At 37.6% G+C, this 22,856-nt stretch overlaps 1 protein-coding gene across 4 annotated transcripts in view; it reads right to left on the reverse strand.

The window, feature by feature from the left end:
• The window catches only part of TET2 (tet methylcytosine dioxygenase 2), a 143,919-nt gene that overhangs the window by 25,538 nt on the left and 95,525 nt on the right, over nt 1-22,856 (reverse strand). For all 4 annotated transcript variants that reach the window (XM_019962356.2, XM_070791124.1, XM_019962357.2 and 1 more), the window contains exons 3-6: nt 16,303-19,754; nt 14,603-14,693; nt 13,121-13,214; nt 12,307-12,515 (exon numbers count right to left, since the gene is read on the reverse strand). In XM_019962356.2, the coding sequence (XP_019817915.2) occupies nt 12,307-12,515; nt 13,121-13,214; nt 14,603-14,693; nt 16,303-19,754 (3,846 nt within the window). The remainder of the gene's footprint in view (nt 1-12,306; nt 12,516-13,120; nt 13,215-14,602; nt 14,694-16,302; nt 19,755-22,856) is intronic.

Genomic DNA, 22,856 nt, shown 5'->3' on the forward strand with positions numbered 1-22,856 from the left:
TTTAGTGTAAGCTTATTTGTATCTTTTCTTCAACATTTTTTGGATGTTGCAACTGCATTGTTACATGTAGTTTTACTATATTTACATGCATACAGTTTTCAATTGTATAAATATGCCACAAATGAACCTTTCCAACACAGATGGGCCTTTGAGTGCTTTCTAGTTTTTGGCTAAAATACAGTACTGTGACTTTACAGACCAAGTCAGTTATATCCTAAGGGGAATATACAGGCAACCAAAGAAATCAAAAATTTAAAACAAGATAAAACAAGCCACAAGGAAAACTATATTTAATAGGTATTTTTTTCCTAGCTGTACTGAGGTATAATTGAAAAAAAAATTGTAAATATTTAAAGTATACAATGTGATGATTTGATATAAGCATATATTATGAAAGGATTCTCCTATCAAGTTACTTAACAGATCTATCCCTCACAAATTTATCTTTTTTTTTCTTGCAAAGAACATTTAAGTATGACCCTTTTAGCAAATTTCAATTATATCATAAGGTGTTATCAACCATATTTACAATGTTATACATTAGAGCCTCAGATCTTATTTTATAATGAAAGATGATTATATATATCCTTTACCAATCTCTCCCTATTTCCCTCAGGCCCTAGCCTCTCACAACCACTATGCTACTCTGTTTTAATGAATTTGATTTTTATGTGTTTGTTTTTGACTCCATGGATAATTGATACCATTAGTATTTGTCTTTTTCCATATGGCTTATTTCATGCAGTATAATACTCTCCAAGTTCATCCACGTTTCAAAAATGACAGGACTTCCTTTTTTAAAAGCTGAATAATATTCCTGTGTGTGTACACAAACCACATCTTTATCCATTTATCCATTAATGGAGTCTTAGGTTGTCTCCACACCTTGGTTATAGTAAACAATGCTGCAACTGGAGAGCAGATACTTCTTTGAGATAGTGATTTCATTTACTCTGGATACATGTGGACAAGTGGATTGTTGCATCTTTCATTTATGTATTGTTCTCCTGACCTCACTGGACAACAACAGTCTTATCTGTAGTAACGATATTATTTTGAAGTTACTTATGTATGTTCTGATATGAAGAAATCATTGTTAACTTCAATTAAGAATTTCAGTGTATAATGAAAGAAGTCTAAAGATAAGTAAAGATCCTATAATCCTATGAATAGGAAATAGTATGAATTCACGGGTTAAAAAGTTCAAAATTTCTCTTTCTAAAAAAAATTTCTATATCTTCCCACTGAAAATACCTAAAGTAACAATATTGTTGTAGCAATGGGCACATCTGGATATATCAGTTGTGATCTCTAAGTATCATTTCTCTTTGAAAAGAACACAAGTTAAAATCCATGAGGTTTTTATTTTTCAAATGAGTTAATAATGATATCAAAAAGAAAGCACAAACTAATCATTTTTGGATGGTTACTAAGGTACCAATTCACTATTTTGAAAATTTCACAACTAAAGATACTTACCATGCATTATTCTGTCATTTGTTTACAAGCTATATTTAATGGTAACCAAACAATTAATAAGGAAAAGTTTTTTAAAGTCAACTTTTCAGAAATATGGAAATTAACAAAAGGCTTGTAGCAGTCCAGAAAGCATTTATTCAACAATAGCAGTGAAATTATGATAAGTTAAGCTTTACACAGTGTTTTAACTTGCCCTATTCCCACTGTCCCCAGAACTCCACAACAGCCTTGAAAACCAGCAGTTCACATTTATGGTGAAAACCAGCAGGCTGGCAACCACTGGAGAGGGCAGAATTAGGCTGGATATCCTCCAAAGCCCTCCTCTTGGAGAAATGTCCCTATTTTACCTGTTTGGTAGCTCTCTAGAAGACCCCACTGACAAGGCTTTCTTTATTTGATCTGACCTGGAGCTCACCTATTATATACAGCCTTTTCCCCACTGGAGGTATTTGTTGGCAATAGTGAGAGGCAGTTGTTGAACACTGTAGCTGTCTGAGGTCTTGGTAGACAAAACTAGCTAGACTAACCAAGAAAAAGAGAGAAGACCCAAATTACTAAATTAGAAATCAAAAAGAGGATATTACCAATGGCCTTATTAAAAGCATTGTAAGGGAATTCTATAAAAACGATCTATTAACAAATTAGATAACATAGATGAAATGGACAAAAATCCCAGGAAGCACAAACTAGTGAAACTGATGAACTAGAAATCTGAATATATCTATAACAAAAAGACTGAATCAACAATCAAAAAACTGCCCACAAGGATAAACCCAGGAGTACACGATTTTCCTGTTACATTTAAAGAACTAGCCCCAATCCTTTACAAATTCTTCCAAATAATATGAGAGAACCCTTTCCAATGCATCCTAGGAATCCAGTATTACCCTGAAACCATAAAACCAAGACATCAAAAGAAAACTATAGACCAATATCTTATCAATATAGATGAAAAAATCCTCAATAAAACACCAGCAAACAGAATCCAGCAACATACACAAAAAGTATACACTATAGCCAAGTAATAACTATCCTAGAAATGCAATATTAGTCCAATGTACAAAAAAAATCAATATTATATACTACATTAACAAAATGAAATACAGAAAAAGCATCTGAGAAAAGTCCATTATCCTTTTATGATAAAAATGTTCAACCTAAGAACAGAAAAAAATCTTCCTCAATCTGACAAAGAACATTTACAAAAACCCTACATTTAGCATTATACTAAATAGTGAAAAACTAAAAGTTTTCCCCTTAAAATCAGGGATAAGACATAGATGTTTGCTTTTGCCAGTTCTGTTCACTGTCCACTATATGTTCTAGCCAGGGAAATAATGCAAAAGGATTTAAAAAAAAAAAAAATAAAGACACTCAGATTGGCAATGAAGAAATTAAACTATCTCTATTCGTAGATGACAAGACTTTTGTATGTATAAATCCTAAGGAATCCACTAAAAAAAAATTAATACTAATCAACTAGTTTAATAAGTTTGCAGGATACAAGGTTAATATATAAAAACCAATCGTGTAAGTGTATACTAGCAATGAACAATTCAAAATGAAATCAAAATAATTCCACTTAAATAGCATCAAAAATAATAAATTAGGAATTTGACAAAAATGTAGTACATTGCAAACTATAAAACACCATTAAAAAAATCAAAAACCTAAATAAATGTAAAGATATACTGTCTAATAAATAGGAAGATATAATATTGTTAACGTGTCAATAGAACCTCTGTCAAAATCCCAGATCAGGAGATTAATAAGTTGATCCTAAAACTCATATAGACCTGAAAAGGACACAAAATAGCCATAACAATCCTATAAAAGGAAAACAGAGATTTACACACCCAATTTCAAAACTTACCACGACAAGTACAGCAGTCAATGCCATGAAGTATTGGCATAAGGACTGGTATGTAAATTAATGAAATAGGAAAGTCCTGAAATGACCCATACATCTTTGTCAATTAATTTTCAACAGGAATGACAAGACAGTTCAATATGGAAAACACAGTCTCTTCAACAAATGGTGCTGAGACAACTGGATAGTCACATGCAAAAGAATGAAGTTGACTTCTTATCTCACATGATAACTCAACAGTGATCAAAAGACTCAAATGTAAGAGCTAGAACTATAATACTCTGGGAAGAAAACACTGGTGTAAATCTTCAAGACCTTGGATTATGCAATGATTTCTTAGATATGACACTAAAAGTACAAGCAATTAATTAAAAAAGACAAATTGGTTTCATAAAAATAAAACTGTGCTTCAAGAATATCATCAAGTGAAGAGATAACCTACAGAATGAGAAAATATCTGCAAACCATATATCTGATGAGTTCTAGTATCCAAAACAATTAAAAATTGAGCAAAGATTTAAGTAAAGATTTCTTCAAAGAAGATAGAGGAAGAGCCAATAGCAAATGAAATAATGACTAACATCATTACTCATAGGGAAATGCAAATCAAAACCATGAGATACACACTAAATCCACTGAAAAAGTTATAATGAAAAAGGCAGACAATAAGTAGTTTTGATTAAAACGCAGAAACATCAGAACCTCTATATTTTGTTGCTAGGCATGAAAAGTGGTGCAGCTGTTTTGGAAAACAGTCTGGCAGTTCCTCAAAAAGTTAAACAGCATTACCAAAGGACTATCAATGCCATTCCTAGGTATATACCCAAGAGAAGTAAAAATATATGTCTATACAAAAACATGTGCACAGATACTTTTAGCAGCCAAAAAGTAGAAATAACCAAAATGTCTATGAACTGATAAATAGAGAAAATGTGGTATATATACACAATGGAATGTTATTCACTCATAAAAAGAAATAAAGCACTGATTAATGTTATGACAAAGATGAGCCTTTAAAACATTATAAGATACCTAGGAATAAAATCCTACCTAAAGAGGCAAAAGACCTGTACTCTGAAAACTATCAGACACTGATGAAAGAAATCGAAGATGACAAAGATGGAAAGATATACCAAGATATGTTCCAAGATATGTTCTTGGATTAGAAGAATCAATATCATCAAAATGATTATACCACCCAAGGCAATATACAGATTCAATGCAATCCCTATCAAATTGCCAATGGCATTTTTCACAGAACTAAAACAAAAATTTTTTTAATTTGTATGGATACACAAAAGACCCTGAATAGCCAAAGCAATCCTGAGAAAGAAAAATAAAGCTGGAGGAATCAGGCTCCCTGACTTCAGACTATTCTACAAAGTCACAGTTATCAAAACAGTTTGGTACTGGTACAAAAACAGAAATATATTAACAGATCAATGGAACAGAAATAAAGCCATGCATCTATGCTAAATTAATCTACGGCTAAGGAGGCAAGAATATACAATGCAGAAAAGACAGTTTCTTCAATAAGTGGGGCTGGGAAAACTGGACAGCTACATGTACAAGAATGAAATTAGAACACTCTCTAAAAACATACACAAAAATAAACTTTAAAATGGATTAAAGACCTAAATATAAAGCTGAACACTAAAAACTCTGAGAGAAAAATGCAGAATGCGCTTTAACAAAAATTTTGCAGCAATAGCCTTTTTTGATCCACCTCCTAGTGAAAATAAAAACAACAAAAAAACAAATGGGACCTAATTAAACTTAAAATCTTCTGTACAGCAAAGGAAACCATACACAAAATGAAAGATAACCCACAGAATGGGAGAAAATATTTGCAAAAAAAAGTGACCGAAAAGAGATTAATTTCTAATATACAAACAGTTCATGTAGTTATATATCAAAAAATAAAATTAAAAAAATGGGCAGAAGATCTAAATAGACATTTCTCCAAAGACATACAGATGGCCAAAAAGCACATGAAAAGATGCTTAATATCGCTAATTATTAGAGAAATGCAAGTCAAAACTACAATGAGCAATAACCTTACACCAGTCAGAATGGCCATTATCAAAAAATCTATAAACAGTAAATGCTGGAGAGGGTGTGGAGAAAAGGGAATGCTTCTACACTGTTTGTGGGAAATGTAAATTGGTACAGCCATTGTAGAGAATAGTATGGAAGTTCCTTAAAAAACTAAAAATGGAACTACCATCAGTTTCAGTTCAGTCGCTCAGTCGTGTCCGACTCTTTGCGACCCCATGAATTGCAGCACGCCAGGCCTCCCTGTCCATCACCAACTCCTGGAGTTCACTCAAACTCATGTCAATCGAGTTGGTGATGCCATCCAGCCATCTCATCTTCTGTCGTCCCCTTCTCCTCCTGCCCCCAATCCCTCCCAGCATCAGAGTCTTTTCCAATGAGTCAACTCTTTGCATGAGGTGGCCAAAGTACTGGAGTTTCAGCTTCAGCATCAGTCCTTCCAATGAACACCCAGGACTGATCTCCTTTAGAATGGATTGGTTGGATCTCCTTGCAGTCCAAGGGACTCTCAAGAGTCTTCTCCAACACCACAGTTCAAAAGCATCAATTCTTCAGCACTCAGCCTTCTTCACAGTCCAACTCTCACATCCATACATGACCACTGGAAAAACCATAGCCTTGACTAGACGGACCTTTGTTGGCAAAGTAATGTCTCTGCTTTTGAATATGCTATCTAGGTTGGTCATAACTTTCCTTCCAAGGAGTAAGTGTCTTTTAATTTCATGGCTGCAATCACCATCTGCAGTGATTTTGGAGCCCCCAAAAATAAAGTCTGACACTGTTTCCATTGTTTCCCCATCTATTTCCCATGAAGTGATGGGACCAGATGTCATGATCTTTGTTTTCTGAATGTTGAGATTTAAGCCAACTTTTTCACTCTCCTCTTTCACTTTCATCAAGAGGTTTTTTTTGGTTCCTCTTCACTTTCTGCCATAAGGATGGTGTCATCTGCATATCTGAAGTTGTTGATATTTCTCCCGGCAATCTTGATTCCACCTTGTGTTTCTTTCAGCCCAGCATTTCTCATGATGTACTCTGCATATAAGTTAAATAAGCAGGGTGACAATATACAGCCTTGACATACTCCTTTTCCTATTTGGAACCAGTCTGTTGTTCCATGTCCAGTTCTAACTGTTGCTTCCTGACCTGCACACAGATTTCTCAAGAGGCAGGTCAGGTGGTCTAGTATTCCCGTCTCTTTCAGAATTTTCCAGTTTATTGTGATCCACACAGTCAAAGGCTTTTGATCCAACAATCCTATTCCTGGGCATATATCTGGAGAAAACTAGAATTTGAAAAGATATATGCACCCCGATGTTTCAGATCAGATCAGATCAGTCACTCAGTCATGTCCGACTCTTTGCGACCCCACGAATCGCAGCACACCAGGCCTCCCTGTCCATCACCAACTCCCGGAGTTCACTCAGACTCATGTCCATCGAGTCAGTGATGCCATTCAGCCATCTCATCCTCTGTTGTCCCCTTCTCCTCCTGCCCCCAATCCCTCCCAGCATCAGAGTCTTTTCCAATGAGTCAACTCTATGTTTACTGCAACACTATTTACAATAGCCAAAACATGGAAGCAACCTAAATGTCCATCGACAGAAGAATGAATGTGATATATATATACACACACACACTCACACAATGGAGTATTACTTGGTTATAGAAAAGAATGAAATAATGCCATTTGCAGCAACATGGATGGACCTAGAGATTATCATACTAAGTGAAGTAAGTCAGAGAAAGCCAAATATCACATGATAGCAGTCCATGTGGAATCTGCTTTTTAAAAAGTGATTTACAAAACAAGGAGCTTGGGATTAACATACACACACTACTATATACAGAAAACCAGCAAAGCACAGGAAACTTTACTCAGTATCCTGCAATAATCTATATGGGAGAAGAATCTGAAAAAGAATGAATATATGTAGAATTAAATCACTATGCTGTATACCTGAAACTAAGACAACGTTGGAAACCAACTATACTAAAATTTTTTTAAAAAATTTAAAGAACACACATTATGCTAAGTGGAAAAGGCCAGACAGGTTAAATATTGTATGATTCTATTAATATGAAATGCCCAGAGGAGGCAAACTTATAGAGACAGAAAGTTGATTAGTAGTTGTCATTTAGGGGAGAGAAGAATGGAAAGTGACTGACTAATGGCTATGAGGTTTATATTTGGGAGTGATGAAAATGTTGCACAACTTCATGAATATACGAATGCACTGTATTGTATACTAAAAGGGTGAATTTTATAGTGTGTGAATTATATCTAAATTTTAAAAAATCACTACATAACAAAGTGACTTCAAGGTGATTTCCTACATGAAGTGGTTAAGGCACATTTCTTTCGACAGAGGCCTTTCAATTATGGTTAGAATTTTCACATTGTAGCCTCATTTCAACATGACTCAGAATTTGGCTAGTTGTTAAATAACAAATCAGAGAAATTGTAGTAAAAATATTTGCCTATGCAAGATTTTTTAAAATGCTTCAACCTCTTTGGACTTCTAACTGTAAAAAAGAAAAGAAATTTAAACTAAATTTCTTTTAGAAATTTAGAAAAGAAATCTAAGCTAAAAACTAGATCAGCTATTCAAACTTAGGCAAGAATAGAAAACTAGCAAAATAAATGTATACAACAAATAAATTTGTACAACATTAAAAAATAAGAAACCTTTCAATTTGCAAACTGATAGAAACAAGTAATAATCGCTGATGGATCTGCTAAGCTGTTAAATAAAACTTTTCTAGGAAACTTTATGATGGGTGGATCAAGCTAATAACTTCTGAACTGAACACTGATAATATCACTATAAATGGAACAAAGCAGATATTATGTCCCTCATGATGGGTCTAAAGAAGTAAGATTATTTCATGACCACTTATGAAGCATTTTGCTAATATACATGCATACATACATATTTAAGTCTCTAACTACCAGTGTATAGACGATATTAGTGGCAGAGGAACAAGTTAAGCAAGTGTGCACAGTCAAATCCAGAGTGTGGGAAATTTTACAAAGCAAATCAAAATCATACAGTCTAACAAATTCATTAAAAAGAGGGGAAACTATTCACAAGAGGCTTGTGAATCATATACTTTATCTTACAAACTGGGACACTTTTGAGAATAAAAGGAAGTTCTATCAATAATTATGCTAGACGATAGGCTTGAACTAGGACCTACTGAAAAGTCTCAGTCCAATGCAAGATACAGACTTTATTTTTCCCAGTATGTTTTTACTCTCTGTGTATACTGGAAACAGGATCCAATTAGGGAATTTTAAATGTGGTCTGAACATTAAATGATATTAAAGAATCACTCAATTTTGACATGAAGGATAATGCCACTGTGACTAGGTTTTGTTAAAAAAAAAAAAAGTCCTTATCTGTTAGCGCTATACATCAGAGTGAATGTAGCTGAGATGATATGCAAGTGCGGTGGGGAGGATATATGTAATAGTATTGGCAAAATGTTGATAAATATTGAGGCTGTGTGATGAGTTCCTGGGGATTCATTATCCTGTGCTCTCCATTTATGTATACTGGAAAATTTTTATAATATACAGTTTCTTTAAAAGCTTAATATCACCCAGCATGGCAGAGACAGTTCTGGCTTTGACTTTCTTATAATGACAGATAACACTCCCACAACTCCCACTTGCCAAAAAAATACTGTTTAGGCTTAGTCCTTATAAAATGGACATGTCAAAGGGAAACCTTTAAAGGGGAAACAAATGGCTTGGCTCAAAGGAAATGTAAAAATTCATTCTGACTTTCCCACTGGAAGTGCTCTCAGAGTTCGTTTCTGGACTCACAGTGGGTGGTTATGGTACACGCGGGCACTGGGATTTATAACAATTCATTGATGAGGGGCACACAGCTCTGAACATTAAAATGAGTCAGCAACCCCAATTTGAGATTATCCTCCATTGTTGTTTAGTTACTTCAGTCGTGTCTGACTCTTTGTGACCCCATGGACTATAGCCTACCACGCTCCTCTGTCCATAGGATTCTCCAGGCAAGAATACTGGAGTGAGTTGCCATTTCCTCCTCCAGGGGATCTTCCCGACCCAGGGATCAAGCCCACATCTCCTGCATTGCAGGCAGATTCTTTTCCCGCTGAGCCACCAGGGAAGCCCTCTGACCCTGTTACCAGGAGTTTTTCAAGGCCTAAGGATAGAGAAACAATAAACAAGCTGCAATAAAAATAAAATCTCATACCATGAAAATAAATATTCTTCATACTTGGCAAATAATAATAATAATTTTAACTTTTGCCAGATATGAAATAAAATTTATTTTATAGGGTAGCAGAAACTTCATAAGCTGTATCTGAGTGATACATGGTATGCCATTGGTTAAGTGTCTATTTGAATCATGTACTTCAAGTATATTTTTTGTTTTTTGGGGGGGACTGCTGTGAGTAGCCCAAAGCCAAAATACCATCTAAATAACTCCTCATCTTTACTTTGAAATTCCAGACCAAGTTAAGTGAAAGTATACAGACTGGCCTTTAAAATGTCTTAATATTTGCAGCACATCTTTTAATACTTTTGGACTCGCCTCCTATTTAGACCAGTGAAACAAATTACAATGTTTTCTTAGATCCCAGCCCCATCAACATTTGTCATTTTCAAATAATGTAATTTAGCAAAGTTTTAACATAAAATCTGACATATAGAAATAAATTCTGTTTCAGACACAATGGCATTTATAGGAATCAAAGAAAAGCCTTCATGGGAAAAATAACAGATATTATACCAATTAAATCAATTTCAAAGGATGTGAAATATAGTTTGCAAGAAACTTTAAGAAATGTACACAGAACTGTCATTTTCACAAGCTCTGGTGGTTTAGAAGTTCCAGCCACCAAGTCTAAGAGGAGGTCTGCTTTACAAACACAAGGCAGTGTCTCTGAATTCCTGAGAAAAATGTGACCACCAACACCAGCTCGAGATGTCTTAATGTTCATTTTCTTTCTGATTAAAGGCACCTAAATACATTTTTTTTTGAAAGATGAAACATGAGATGTTAGGATAAATAGAATATTACTTTACACCTAAAGCAATGCAATGGCACCCCACTCCAGTACTCTTGCCTGGAAAATTCCATGGATGGAGGAGCCTGGTAGGCTGCAGTCCATGCGGTCGCTAAGAGTCAGGCATGACTGAGCGACTTCACTTTCGCTTTTCACTTTCATGCATTGGAGAAGGAAATGGCAACCCACTCCAGTGTTCTTGCCTGGAGAATCCCAGGGATGGGGGAGCCTGGTGGGCTGCCGTCTCTGGGGTCACACAGAGTCAGCCACGACTCATGTGACTTAGCAGCAGCAGCAGCAGCAAAGCAATGCAGGAGACCCCGGTTTGATTCCTGGGTTGGGAAGATCTACTGGAGAAGGGATATACTCTAGTATTCTTGGGCTTCCCTTGTGGCTCAACTGGTAAAGAACTCGCCTGCAATGTGGGAGACCTAGGTTCGATCCCTATGTTGGGAAGATCCCCTGGAGAAGTGAGGCAACCCGTTCCAGTTGTTGTTTTCTTTGATTCCTATAAATACCATTGTGTCTCCAATTCTCTCTGGCCTGGAGAATTTCATGGACATGTGGTCCCAAAGAGTTGGACACGACTGAGTGAGTTTCACTTCACTTCAAAGCAGTCAACCATAAGTTTGAGTCATGTCTTATGAATCAACAACTTGGATCCTCCAATCTATTATTTGTGAAAGTGCGTTTATGGCCATAAGGTACACACCATGAAATTTTTGGATCATAACTATCATAGAAAACCAAGCCACATTTTCATATTGAAACAGTAACTTTGATACATTATTTATAGTTGATTTAGAACCCCATCTACCTGCCCCCAATGTCCCAGGAGGAGAACCTATGTTAACATATACTTAAACCATACCAGTTAGAGTAATAGTCAATGAAATTACAAATTTGGTTAGCAGTGGGTTATTGCAATGAACAGACAATACTTCCATAAGCTCAGTAAACTATTTTGTAATTTGGTGGACACAGGAGAAAGGAGACTAAAAGAAGAAGTGCAAAATTAAACTGTGACTAAAATAGTTACATAGGATTTCAGTGCAGCACTGTGAATTTTCCTGTATTTTTTTTAATGATATACAAGAATACCATAGCAGAAGGAATATTAAAAAGTACACTTTCTCAAAGTGAAGATTTAAATTTCCTGCAAGTAGATTAAAAAATAAAAAAACACAAACCATAAATTCTTGGTTGCATTAAATATATTTAACTGTATACCCTTGTTTTCCTATTTCAAAATTTTATATTCCTAGAAAATAATGCCCATCCATAGCTAATGTGTTGATTATTTAGCAGCAGTAAAAATAGAGGCAATTTTGATTATTACAGTGGGAGTAATGAACTAGATTGCAATGAAGTCAAAACCAGTTTGTTCCTACAGGACCTCTGTAAGCCTTGTATTTTTGTCTGCTACAGATATAGTAAAATCCTTGATCTGGAAACCCTAAAGTTTCTTACCAAGCTTACTGTCTCAAATACTGCAACACAGAAGTGGTATCAATACTTACTAACATGATGGCCAGGCACACACAAAGAGTGAGCGGACAAACAAATAGTTTCAAGTTTATAGTATGGTCCAGTTTGTGGATATACACAGACTTCCATCAAGCTGCTTCTAACTCATAGCTACAGTGTCCAAAGGTACAAAACATTAGTGAGTGCACCTTCCTCAAAGTATTCATGTTAGCAAATACAAGATCCTATCGCAGGTTTGTGAAGTGGGCATTTTGAGCCCTATTTTATAAACATGAAAACGCAAGTTCGACTCTTTAGCCTCAAGCCAACGGTCAGGCTTTTCTAGCAGCGGAGGAGGAGAGGCCCCCGGAGGCACTTACTCTTCGTTCAGGGCGCAGCGCCGGTTGGTGAGCATGCCGTACTTCCTTAGCGTCTCTGTGAGCTCCGAGTACAGCTTGTCGGCCAGAGAGACTGGGATGCCTTCCCACACCAGGATGAGAATCACGATCACCGCAGCCTCACACGTGTGGCCAGCTCGCTCCCGCACCAAGCACAGTAGCTTCTCCTCGCTGCAGCTTCTGCGAACCACCTGTTCGGGTCACCATTCCACCCCAACACCCCCACCCCAACCAAAACAAAACAAGGGTCACTTGCAGCAGAGAAGAGCATTGATTGATGTCTGTATATTTTCTCACATCTGGTCACAATTAGGTTGACATCTATCAGCACATGCCACCTGCCTTTTGTTGCCCATCTAGACACCGGGGCTTACCCTGGGGTCATGCAAATGCAGGCAACAGCCCCTCCCCAGGACACTGCAGGCAGTGCTCCCTGCATTAAAGCCAGAGCTACACGGGCAAGACTTTAAAGTTCCAGGCCTTCACAAATGACAAGATAAAGATTAACCGCAGGTTTTTAAAGGATTAAGGACCTCACACGCTGGGAAGAATTGTACTTCTAGTAGGCACCTGAACAGACCTCCTCCTCGCCATTAAGTTCTTTCAATTAAGTACAGTTTGTACATGGTTTTAAACTGCCTTTTTCTTAAGAGATGACACAATGATAAATATAAGCAATATTCCTTTCAACTGGCATAAACGACTGTCTGATCTGGGCAACCCAATTCTCAGGGTTAGATGAATGAATCAAAACGCCCAAGACTGAGGATCAAAGGCCTTGTCAAGTCACACTTACCCATTTGGCAATAGGACATCCCTGAGAACTTTTGCCTTCTTTACCAGTATAGATGACTCTTTCAATCCTAATAGCTTTACCCTTCTGTCCAAACCTTAAAGAAATCCACAGAAACACACACACACATAAAATTAGCAAATGAATCTAAGAGGCAACCAAAATACTGAACATTTGAGCATAATTTTATTCTATGATCACATCCTGAGAAATGAATAATTTATTAAAAACAGAACTAAGCCAAGGAAACTGGATAATAGACTTAAGCCTTGTATCTTTTTAGTAGCAAAATATATTGATAATTGTAATGAACTATTTTGAAATTATATGTTGGGTAAAAATAATGGGGATGCTTATTTTTATACATAATTTCACAAAGCACAAAACTTTTCCAAGTTTGTTAAATTTAGTCTTCCAAGATATGTACTATTTGATTTGTCCTTTGCTGAATTTAACTATTTTAAAACTTGGGGAATCTTAATAGATTTTAGTTAGAATCTATTCCTCTAAGACTCTCTCTCACATTGTTTAAAAGGCTTTCAAATAAGTAGTATCCAGCAATTTTGAAACTATGGAATAATTCTAGAACAGATTATACTTTCCTTTATGACCAAGACACTACTTACTACTTGCTAATAAAAAAGGGCACTTAGGAAAATTCACAATTTTTGCCAGGCTACGAGATGATTATTTAGTGAATTTCTATATGCTAACTTAGAAATAAATAATTTAGAATTGGGGCAACAATGATACAGAATATATCCTTGCTGCCCAGAATGCTTCCTAATGTATTTTAATGATAAAACTGCCTACCTCTTAAGAAAAGGCACCCCAGCATAACAGCAGCTCAGCGCTGTTGACACCTATATGAACGTCTCTCTCCCCGCTGATTATCTCAGTCTTCTACATGCAGGAGTAACCATGTAGACTCAGGTGAATCCTTGCATACTCATGACTAACAGTTAAACATAAATGTAGCTATAAATAGAATCTGTTCTATTTCTGTTCAGTACATCATCCTTGCTCTCTGCTCATACCAGTGGACAACTTCCTTAGAGATCGCTACTCGTTTACAACTCGAGGTGAACTGAACTCAACGGTTCCTTTCTTATACCACCTTTCCCCTCTTTCTGACAGTTTATCATCAAGTGGGAAAACCAGAGCGGGGCCTCTCTGTGCAGCCCGCGCCAGCACCCTTATGCCTGGCAGGCTGGCTGGCTGGCTGGTTCTTGTCCATGCCTGGGTTTTCTGGCATCCATCTCAAAGTGGGCAGCCTGTGCCAGCTTGCAGACTATTAGTCCTGTCAAATATTGTGACTCTCTGGTGAATAGCACAGTGTGTAGCGTTGGCAACCCTGGAATAGCTAAGCCTACTAATAATTACTCAGTTTACAATTGTTTACTGCTTTGTATGTGAAAGCTGGAAAAATTCTGACATATACAAAAGGATAACCGTTCATCTGCCCTGTGCCTTTGTGTTAATTACCTTTCTTCCATGATTTCTCTAATAGCTGCCACATTAGGACCTGCTCCTAGATGGGTATAAAAAGGACCTTCATCTTTTTCAATAATTTGCTCTGTTGAGATAATAGAAGATTATTATTTTAGACCTCAATTATACTAAATATAAAGGCTACATCCACAAAGCTTATCCCCCAACTGTACAGTAAGGGCCCTAAATGTGACTTTAAACATTTTTTTTTTCCTTTAAAATGAATTGATGGACTAATCTATTAAAAAATGTGCCAAATAATTAAGTATATGTACATTCTGCCTGTCGGATAAAAATATATTAAATACATTTCAGATATGGGATAAGGAGCTATTTTAAACCAAGTAAGTGGAACTAAACAAAGAAAACAGTGAGGGAATTAGAATATATTATATGTAATATCAACTACAATCCAATTTTTTAAACTGAACAAAAAAATTACAGCTTACTAGAAGCCTGCCTGCTATTTGTATGTTAAAAGATTAAAATTAAAATCTCCTGTCCTATCTCAGCCCCAGGATCTTGTTCAGTTTATTGTCAAGAAACCTTTTTCTCCTCTTCTTTCCCCACAACATTCAATCACTCTGTTTTGAAAATAAGAACACTGAATCCAGATCCATGTTCGTATGTACTTTAGAACAACTTATGATGAGAGAAAACTTGAAGAGAGGGTCAGATAAAAGGAAGAGGCTCTTGCATACCATCAAAGATGACAAGTGAGGGAAAAAAGGGTTAGTGTGACGGGAGCGGGGCGTGGAGATGAGGATAACTTACCCAGTGCTGTCTATGACATGTGTGGCATGTTAGCCCCATGAGGCAATAATATTAACCACACGCCAAGGGGCAGTATGGTCCTCCCTCCATCCTCCTATCAAATGTGGGGTGTCCCATTGTGAGAAGGATAACATGGAGTGGGTGGACTATTAGCCACAGTAGTTTAACACTGGTTTTTACAAATGTCTTCTACTGTATCCAACAACACACCTATCACGCATCTTGAATTTTAACAAAAAGAAGCTTTTTTTTTTAAAAAAAAAAAAAGGGAAATACCATATTTTCTATCAAATAGATGAAATTTTAAAGAGAAAATATTATCAAAATAAATATAAATCACACAATGTTTTAAATGAATACACAGAGAAAGGGCAACTTTATGAGTATTTAGAACTTCAGCATTATAATTTCCCCCAACTCACTGAGGCAGAAGGATGATCATTTCCCCCTTAACTGGAAGTTAACCTTGTAAGACTACTAATACATTCAACCTTGAATTAAAAAAAATATTAAAAGCTCCTACATCAATTTGCATATGGCAGTTACTTTGCCATTTTAATGAGATGATTTTACAGCTTGGGTATCTCGCCAGGAGTTGATACACAAAGAGTCAAATAAATTGATTAGTCTAAAACAGATACGTTTATATTTTAAAGGGTTTGAAGGTAGGGACAAATGAGCATGCACAATCATTTTAATTTTTTTTTTTTTTAATTTGAGTGTAAATGAAGTTCTCTCTTGCACAGCACAAGCATCTGTAATTTAAAGACAAGAAATGTAAGCTTCAGGTTTTTATGAGCCTTCACAAATTGCTGCCAGACTCAAGATTTTTTAAAAATGAAAGAAAAATCCCATATCTGAAGACAAATTTGCTAATTCTGGATAAATACCATGTGTCTCAGTATATTTCTGGCACTTACCTACACATCTGCATGATGGGAAATCATACTGAGTCTTGACAGGTGTATCCAATAAATTTTTTATAGGAGTATCTAGTAATTTGGAAGGTGACTCTAAAAAATTATTGAGAACAGAACCAGCTGTTCTTTTGGTTGGTGTCTTTTCTGAGGAAGGTGTTGCTTGCTGCTCTAAAACTGGGGTGTGGCTCTCAAGTTCTGCGGCAGTGGTTTGTCTAGTTAAAACCGTGACTGGCCCTGACATTTCAACTTTTACTTGCTTCTGTGATTTGAGATTAAGAGCCTTATGGTCAAATAATGATTTGACCTGAAATTGCTTCAGATGCTGCTCCATGGTCTCAAGGATGCTCCGCTGCTGCACACTGTCACAGCTGGGAGGTGGAATCTCTTGCTTGGGTATCTTTTTCCACATTTTATTTTCTGGCTGTGCTGACAGGGGCCGCATACAGGCATGGGGTTTGGATCCAGGCTCGACCTTAATCGGCCTTTGCATCTGACTATGGCAAGACTCGGCTTGGAGTTGTGTTTGCTGCTGTTCTTGCTTCTGTAAGAGGCGCCACCTCAGAGCAGCATGCTTTTGAATGTCCTTCTGAGGTGGGGTCTGAACATGAGTTCCTGTCTGATCGGGCACAGGGAACGCATTTGCTTGGTTTTGCATCAAGTACCTTTGCTGAGCGAGTTGTGCAGCTTGTTGACCAGACACGTCTTGGTTCCTACTTTTATATCCCTGCAGAACTGAAGCCTGTTGAGGCTTTTGTTCCTGTTGTTGAAAGCACCTGTGAAGAATATCTTGCTTAGGGGTCACATTATTTGGAAAATATTGCATGTGATGCACATTTGGGGTCTTGTTGCCTGCAAACAGTTCAGAATTTACAGTCTGTTCTTTATTGTCTGGAACCAGTTGTATATGGTTTGAACCAGAAATCTGTACTTTGTTTGCATTTGACTTCAAGATCTGACCATAGGGGGAATTTATACTGTTTATATTCTGTACTTGCTCCAGTCCCATTTGGGGATTATGAGTCTGGAACTCACTTGATTTTGAATATTGATCTTCACCAGGAAAGCATTCTTCTACTTTAACCTGGCTGAAGAATGTTCCTTCTCTTGGCTCATCACTGTTGCCCTGGAGATGAGAAAAGGTCTGGGGCATTTGTTCTTTATTCTTCAGCTGTAATTTTTGCTGCTGTTGCTGGTTTTGAGAGAGATGTGAATTCTGGGGTAGTTGTGTTTGTGCTGCCTGCTTATGAGGCTTATGCTGCAAAAGGTGTGAATTTGAGAAGGGTTCAGTCTCTGAAGTCTGTTGATTCAAGTGCTGTCTTAATGTTGGGGGCATGAGTTTCTCAGTCTGGGGATCTGGTCTTTGTTGGAAATGCCATCTCGGGGCACACAGTGGCTGCCTGTGAGTGTCCGGTGAAGGCTCCACTTTGGAGAAGTGCGCCTGGAGTGAGGGGTTTTGGAACTGGAGATGCTGGTCCACTGTACCTTGAGACTGCCCTTGATTCATCTCAACTTGGTACCTTGGTGGCCTCTGCTCCGGCTGCATTATTTTCTGGATATAAGCCTGCCCTGGGAGCCCCCCGGGCGTGTTGGAATTTCCAGTGTATTGTTTGGAGGTCATTTGATTGGAGGGGTTGGACTGATACTGAAGAATTGACCGCAGGGTTGTCTCATTACATTTTAGATGGGATTCTGCTTGACGATAGTGAGGGGCCTTCAATTCAATCCATCCTGGTTTCAGATAGCACTGTGTTGGGAGCATGAGGTCACGTGTTTGTTCCTTGTCTTGACTCTTGAGAATCTCTTGCTGTTTGTGTCCCATCAAATGCTGGCAGTGATCCTGTGGATCTCCACCGCTACGAAGAATCGGTGGGTTAGGCTTGAGATGTTCTGAAAGTTGTCTGGTTTTCTCAGAACCCAATGGAATAGTCATTGTCCCTGGAGTCCGACTGTCATTCTTGTTAACACAATTATTCTGAGGCCTTACTGGAAGCATCAGAGAGGGGTTGGATACATGGGCGGAGGGAGTAGGACTCTGGGGTGGTGGTGCCTCATGTTGACCCTCTATTTTCACTTCCCTTAAAAGAGTTGGGTCACTTTGGTTGGGGTAGTGATGGAGTTCTTCCAAAACCCCATCATTCAGAGTGCCGTTTCCTTGAGAAGGAAGCTGAGGAACCTGCGGAAGAGGAGGAGGGGGAGAAAGAAGCAATTGCGATGGTGGTGGTGTGGTAGTGGCAGAAAAGGAATCCTTAGTGAACACTGAGCTTTGCATGAAGCAAGCACCATTCATTTCATTTTGCTTTAAATACCGTTCAGAGCTGCCGCTGGGAGACTGCAAATTGCCGCTGGGACCCAAGCAGAATTCTTCGCCAGAGCCTAGCTTTGCAGTTGCTTGGATGTTACTGTTTTCTGCCAGAGATGGGCGTATCTCAAAAGCGGAATTCTGCTGCTCTGGTTTCTGAAAGGGGCAGGCCCCTAGCGTTGCAGCTGGTTTACTGGCACCATCCGCCTCACAGCTCTCAGTCGCCGCTGCGGCTGGCTCTGGAGGCAGCTCAGAGTTCGAGGTCTGTGGGAAATTGATCTGCCCTGAGGTATGCGCTGGGTGAGTGACCTCACAGGACAACTCATTAGTAGCCTGACTGTTAATGGCATGTATGTGAGATGTGGTTTTCTGCACCGCGATGGAAACACAATCTGGATAATATTGAGACAGTGTTTTTTCCAGGAGTTCACCGTGTGTGTTTTCCATGGAAGAGGCAGAAACTGTAGCACCATTAGGCATGAGCACTGCCTTGTTTTTAAGAAGTAATACAATGTTCTTGTTGTGGTAGTTAGCACTTTTCCCCTCCTGTTTGTTCAGAATCTGAAGCTCTGGGTTTTCAGACCCACCGCAATTGTGTGTTGGAAAACTGGTGAAATCTTTCACTTCATTTTCTTGGGCCACAGAGCTCACAGATTCCCTCCTACCACTCACATCGGAGACATTTGGTTGACTGCTGCCTTTGTCTGGATTTCCTTCTCGGCTTTCCCCGAAGCTCTTTCTTTCTCCATTAGCCTTTTGGTCTGGTTTCAGTTTCTTGTTCTGATGGAGCCCAGAGAGAGAAGGTTCGCTAACTGTGCGTTTTATCCCGCCATTCTGCAGACATCTGGAATACCCTCTGCCTTCCTGTATGAAATCTGGACTCACGCGACTCTTTTGGCTTCCTTTCATGTGGGGTATTCCATAATAACTTTTCAAAGACGGCCACTTGCTGTCTCCATTCACTTCCAGATAAGGTCTCTCGGTTAATGGGCTTCCATTCTGGAGCTTTCTCGCCAGAGGTTCTGTCTGGCAAATGGGAGACGGAGATGGTATCAAGAATGGACTTAGTCTGTTGCCCTCAACATGGTTGGTTCTGTCCTGTTCCATCAGGCTTGCTTCGGGGCCATCCAAAAGGCTGCCCTCTGAATGAATTCTAAAGAGCACAGAAACAAAAAAATAAAGTACATTAATATATATCTAACACTAACAGTACACCTTACAGAAAAACTGTGGCCTTAATAATATTGCTATTCCTAGACACAGCCAACTGTGATACTCCTTTTCATGTCTCAAAGTGACAGTCAAAAGCTACTCAGGATATGCTTATTCTTGTCTTCCCAGCAACCTTCAAATATTTATGTTCACAAAAAACAAAGATCAAAATCACCAGCTAATGTGAGAAGTTCATACTGTATTAGTAAATATTATCAACTTCCTTGCCAAATAATTTTTCTTGTCAAAATGCTAAGAACAACAGAGGAAGACTACCTCCTTTCTTTCTTCTCTAGCACCTTACATATCCAATCGCTTGCTAAGTTCTATCAATTCCATTTCCTGTGTATTCCTTGAATTATCTTCACTGCAATTTAGTGGCCAGATCTACGTTATCTTGCTTCACTATCTACTGCAGTAGTTTTTTAAAAGATTTTTCTCTCGAACCCAGCTTGTCCTCTTCCCAGTCCTGCAAGGATCCTTCAAACTGCTATCAAAGGGAATGTTCTAAAATGCAAATCTGGTGTCATACCCTTCTGCACACACTTTGGTGGTGGTTTGGTTTCTAAGTTGTGTCTGAGTCCTGCAACTCCATGGACTATAGCCCACCAGGCTCCTCTGTCCATGGGATTGCCCAGGCAAGAATGCTGGAGTGGGTTGCCATTTCCTTCTTCAGGAGATCTTCCCAACCCAGGGATCGAACCTGGGTCTCCTGTATTACAGGCAGATTCTTTACCGACTGAGCTACCAGGGAAGCCAGCACACTTTAGTAACTCTTATTGCCTGCATCAGCAGTTCTCAAACTCTTTACCCAAACACACCTGGAAGACAAGGCACGGTCCCTGCAGTGTTAACACTCCAGGGGATGGGGTATAGGGGTGAAAGTATAATTTATATGGCCTTTCTCAGTGATTCTGTATTTTCCTCTATAGGATCCGGCTGGCTCCTCCTTCTGCGAATTCCTGCCTAATAGACATGGTTTTTCATATGCAAGTTTCCATTCTTCTGTCCTCCTACTTGCTCCCACAGATTATACTCCAACCATAACAACTGTTTATAAATACCCAAACACTGTAAGCTCTTTCAGACCTCCACACTGTTGTTTTATCTCCTAGAATGCCTTCCTAGTCCCTTTATCATGCCCAGTGACTTCTGTATCCAGCTAAAACTGTCTCAGATCACCTTCTCTAGGGATTCCCTCCTGATTTTCCAGAAGAATTAATCACTCCCATTTCTATTCTCCTTCTTTACCTTATATATAGTCTACTGCTGAACACATCACATACAATTGTGTCTTGCTTGGTCTCTATTACTGGGCTGTGAATTCTTTAAAAATATCCTACTCTGTTTATTTTTGTGCTTACTATAGAGTAAACATCTAGTCAGTTTCACTTAGACTGATAAAACTTTATTCATCTTGAGTTCATTTCTTTATTCAGTCATTCATTCAAACATTTTTGAGACCAATATTGATGGACATTTCAAAGTCCAAATAATAGGATGAAATGGGCACTAAAAATAAAAATATAATCCATTATATAAAGTGAATGCTGCCCCATTTATTATGCAGTCATGCTTTATTTTCCCACAGTTTTTCTCATTAAATTTATTTTAAGGATGTAAGCAGAAAAAGAAATCAAGACTATTTTCCCTTTGGGCTATAAAAAAAGGTCTATTAAAATAGCCACTGCTTACTAACCAGGACAAATGAAACAGAGGAAGAAATAAATATTGGAAAGCAACACTAAAGTTACCATTTGCAGCGAATAAGATTGTACACTGGCCAACCAAGAGAATCAACTGAAAAACTGTTCCAAAGGATAGTAAAGGAGCTAGAGAAAAAAACCAACCACCTTGGTACCTAACAGCAACAACTAGTCAGAAGCTTTGGTGAAATAAAAAACTGTAAACTTTTTTTAAACATGAAGAATACACTTAAAAAGATATGTGAAGGACCTATCTGAATAAAACGTTAAAACGAGACTGAGGGATCTACAAACACAAACACAAAACAAGTAGAAAGGTAATATATCTTCTTACACAGCGGTCAAATCAACCAATTCATTTAATACATTTTCATAAAAATACTAGCAGAATGTTTTGAGGAATTAAGAAGCCAGACTCTAAAGTTGATGTGGAAAAAATAAACAAATTGGATATCCAGGAATAATGTGAAAGAGAATGGTAATGCAGCCTGAGCAGGGCAGTAGCCAAATTGAAAGATATTAAAAAGCAACAAAAGCTCTACTTAAAACAGCTTGTACTTGCACATCATTAGATAATAGGGTGTTTATAAGACCAATGGAATAGAATATAAAGAAATAGATTCAAACACGCATAGAAATATGGCATGAGGTAATGTTAGATCGATAGGATAGTATTCTGAAAAAATGATGAAGTTGGATTAATTCCTTATACCTTATACCAAAATGCATTCTAGATAGATTTAACATCTGAATATGGAAAACAAATCACCAAAAAATTTAAAAACAGTCTTACAAAACTTAAAAGCATAATCTAATGACTGGAAAAGTTCTTTGTGACACAAAATCTAAAGCCATGAAAGATGAGGAAGTTCAGTAAAATGTATGCATGCAAACACAAACCCCTAGGCAAAGGTAAAAGTTACATAATACTTTTCTTGTAAGACTCATACAAATTGACAGAAGAAAAAAAAATCAACCATCAAATAGAAAAAATGAGTCAAAACTAGTACAAACAACATAGAGGGGATTTAGCAATAGCTACAGAATTTCGTAAAAACTTCCTTTGATTCTTCAGTTTTAAAAATTTTTCTAACAAACATGCTTATATATATGTGTTAAATGATGTATGCACAACGTTTTGCATTAGCAAAAGTTTGGAAACAACCTACATTTTCAGATAAAGTATTTCCAAGTAATTAAATGAAATAAAGAAAGCTGCAGGACAGTATGTATAAGAATGCCACAACCTGTACATTTACAAGAATAAAAATAAAATGAGCTCTGGTTTAAATACTTTGCTTCCAGGAAAAGGAATGGAGAGGCTGGAAAACAGCACT

This window comes from Bos indicus, chromosome 6 (genome assembly GCF_029378745.1).
Source record: "Bos indicus isolate NIAB-ARS_2022 breed Sahiwal x Tharparkar chromosome 6, NIAB-ARS_B.indTharparkar_mat_pri_1.0, whole genome shotgun sequence".
NCBI classification, from domain to species: domain Eukaryota; kingdom Metazoa; phylum Chordata; class Mammalia; order Artiodactyla; family Bovidae; genus Bos; species Bos indicus.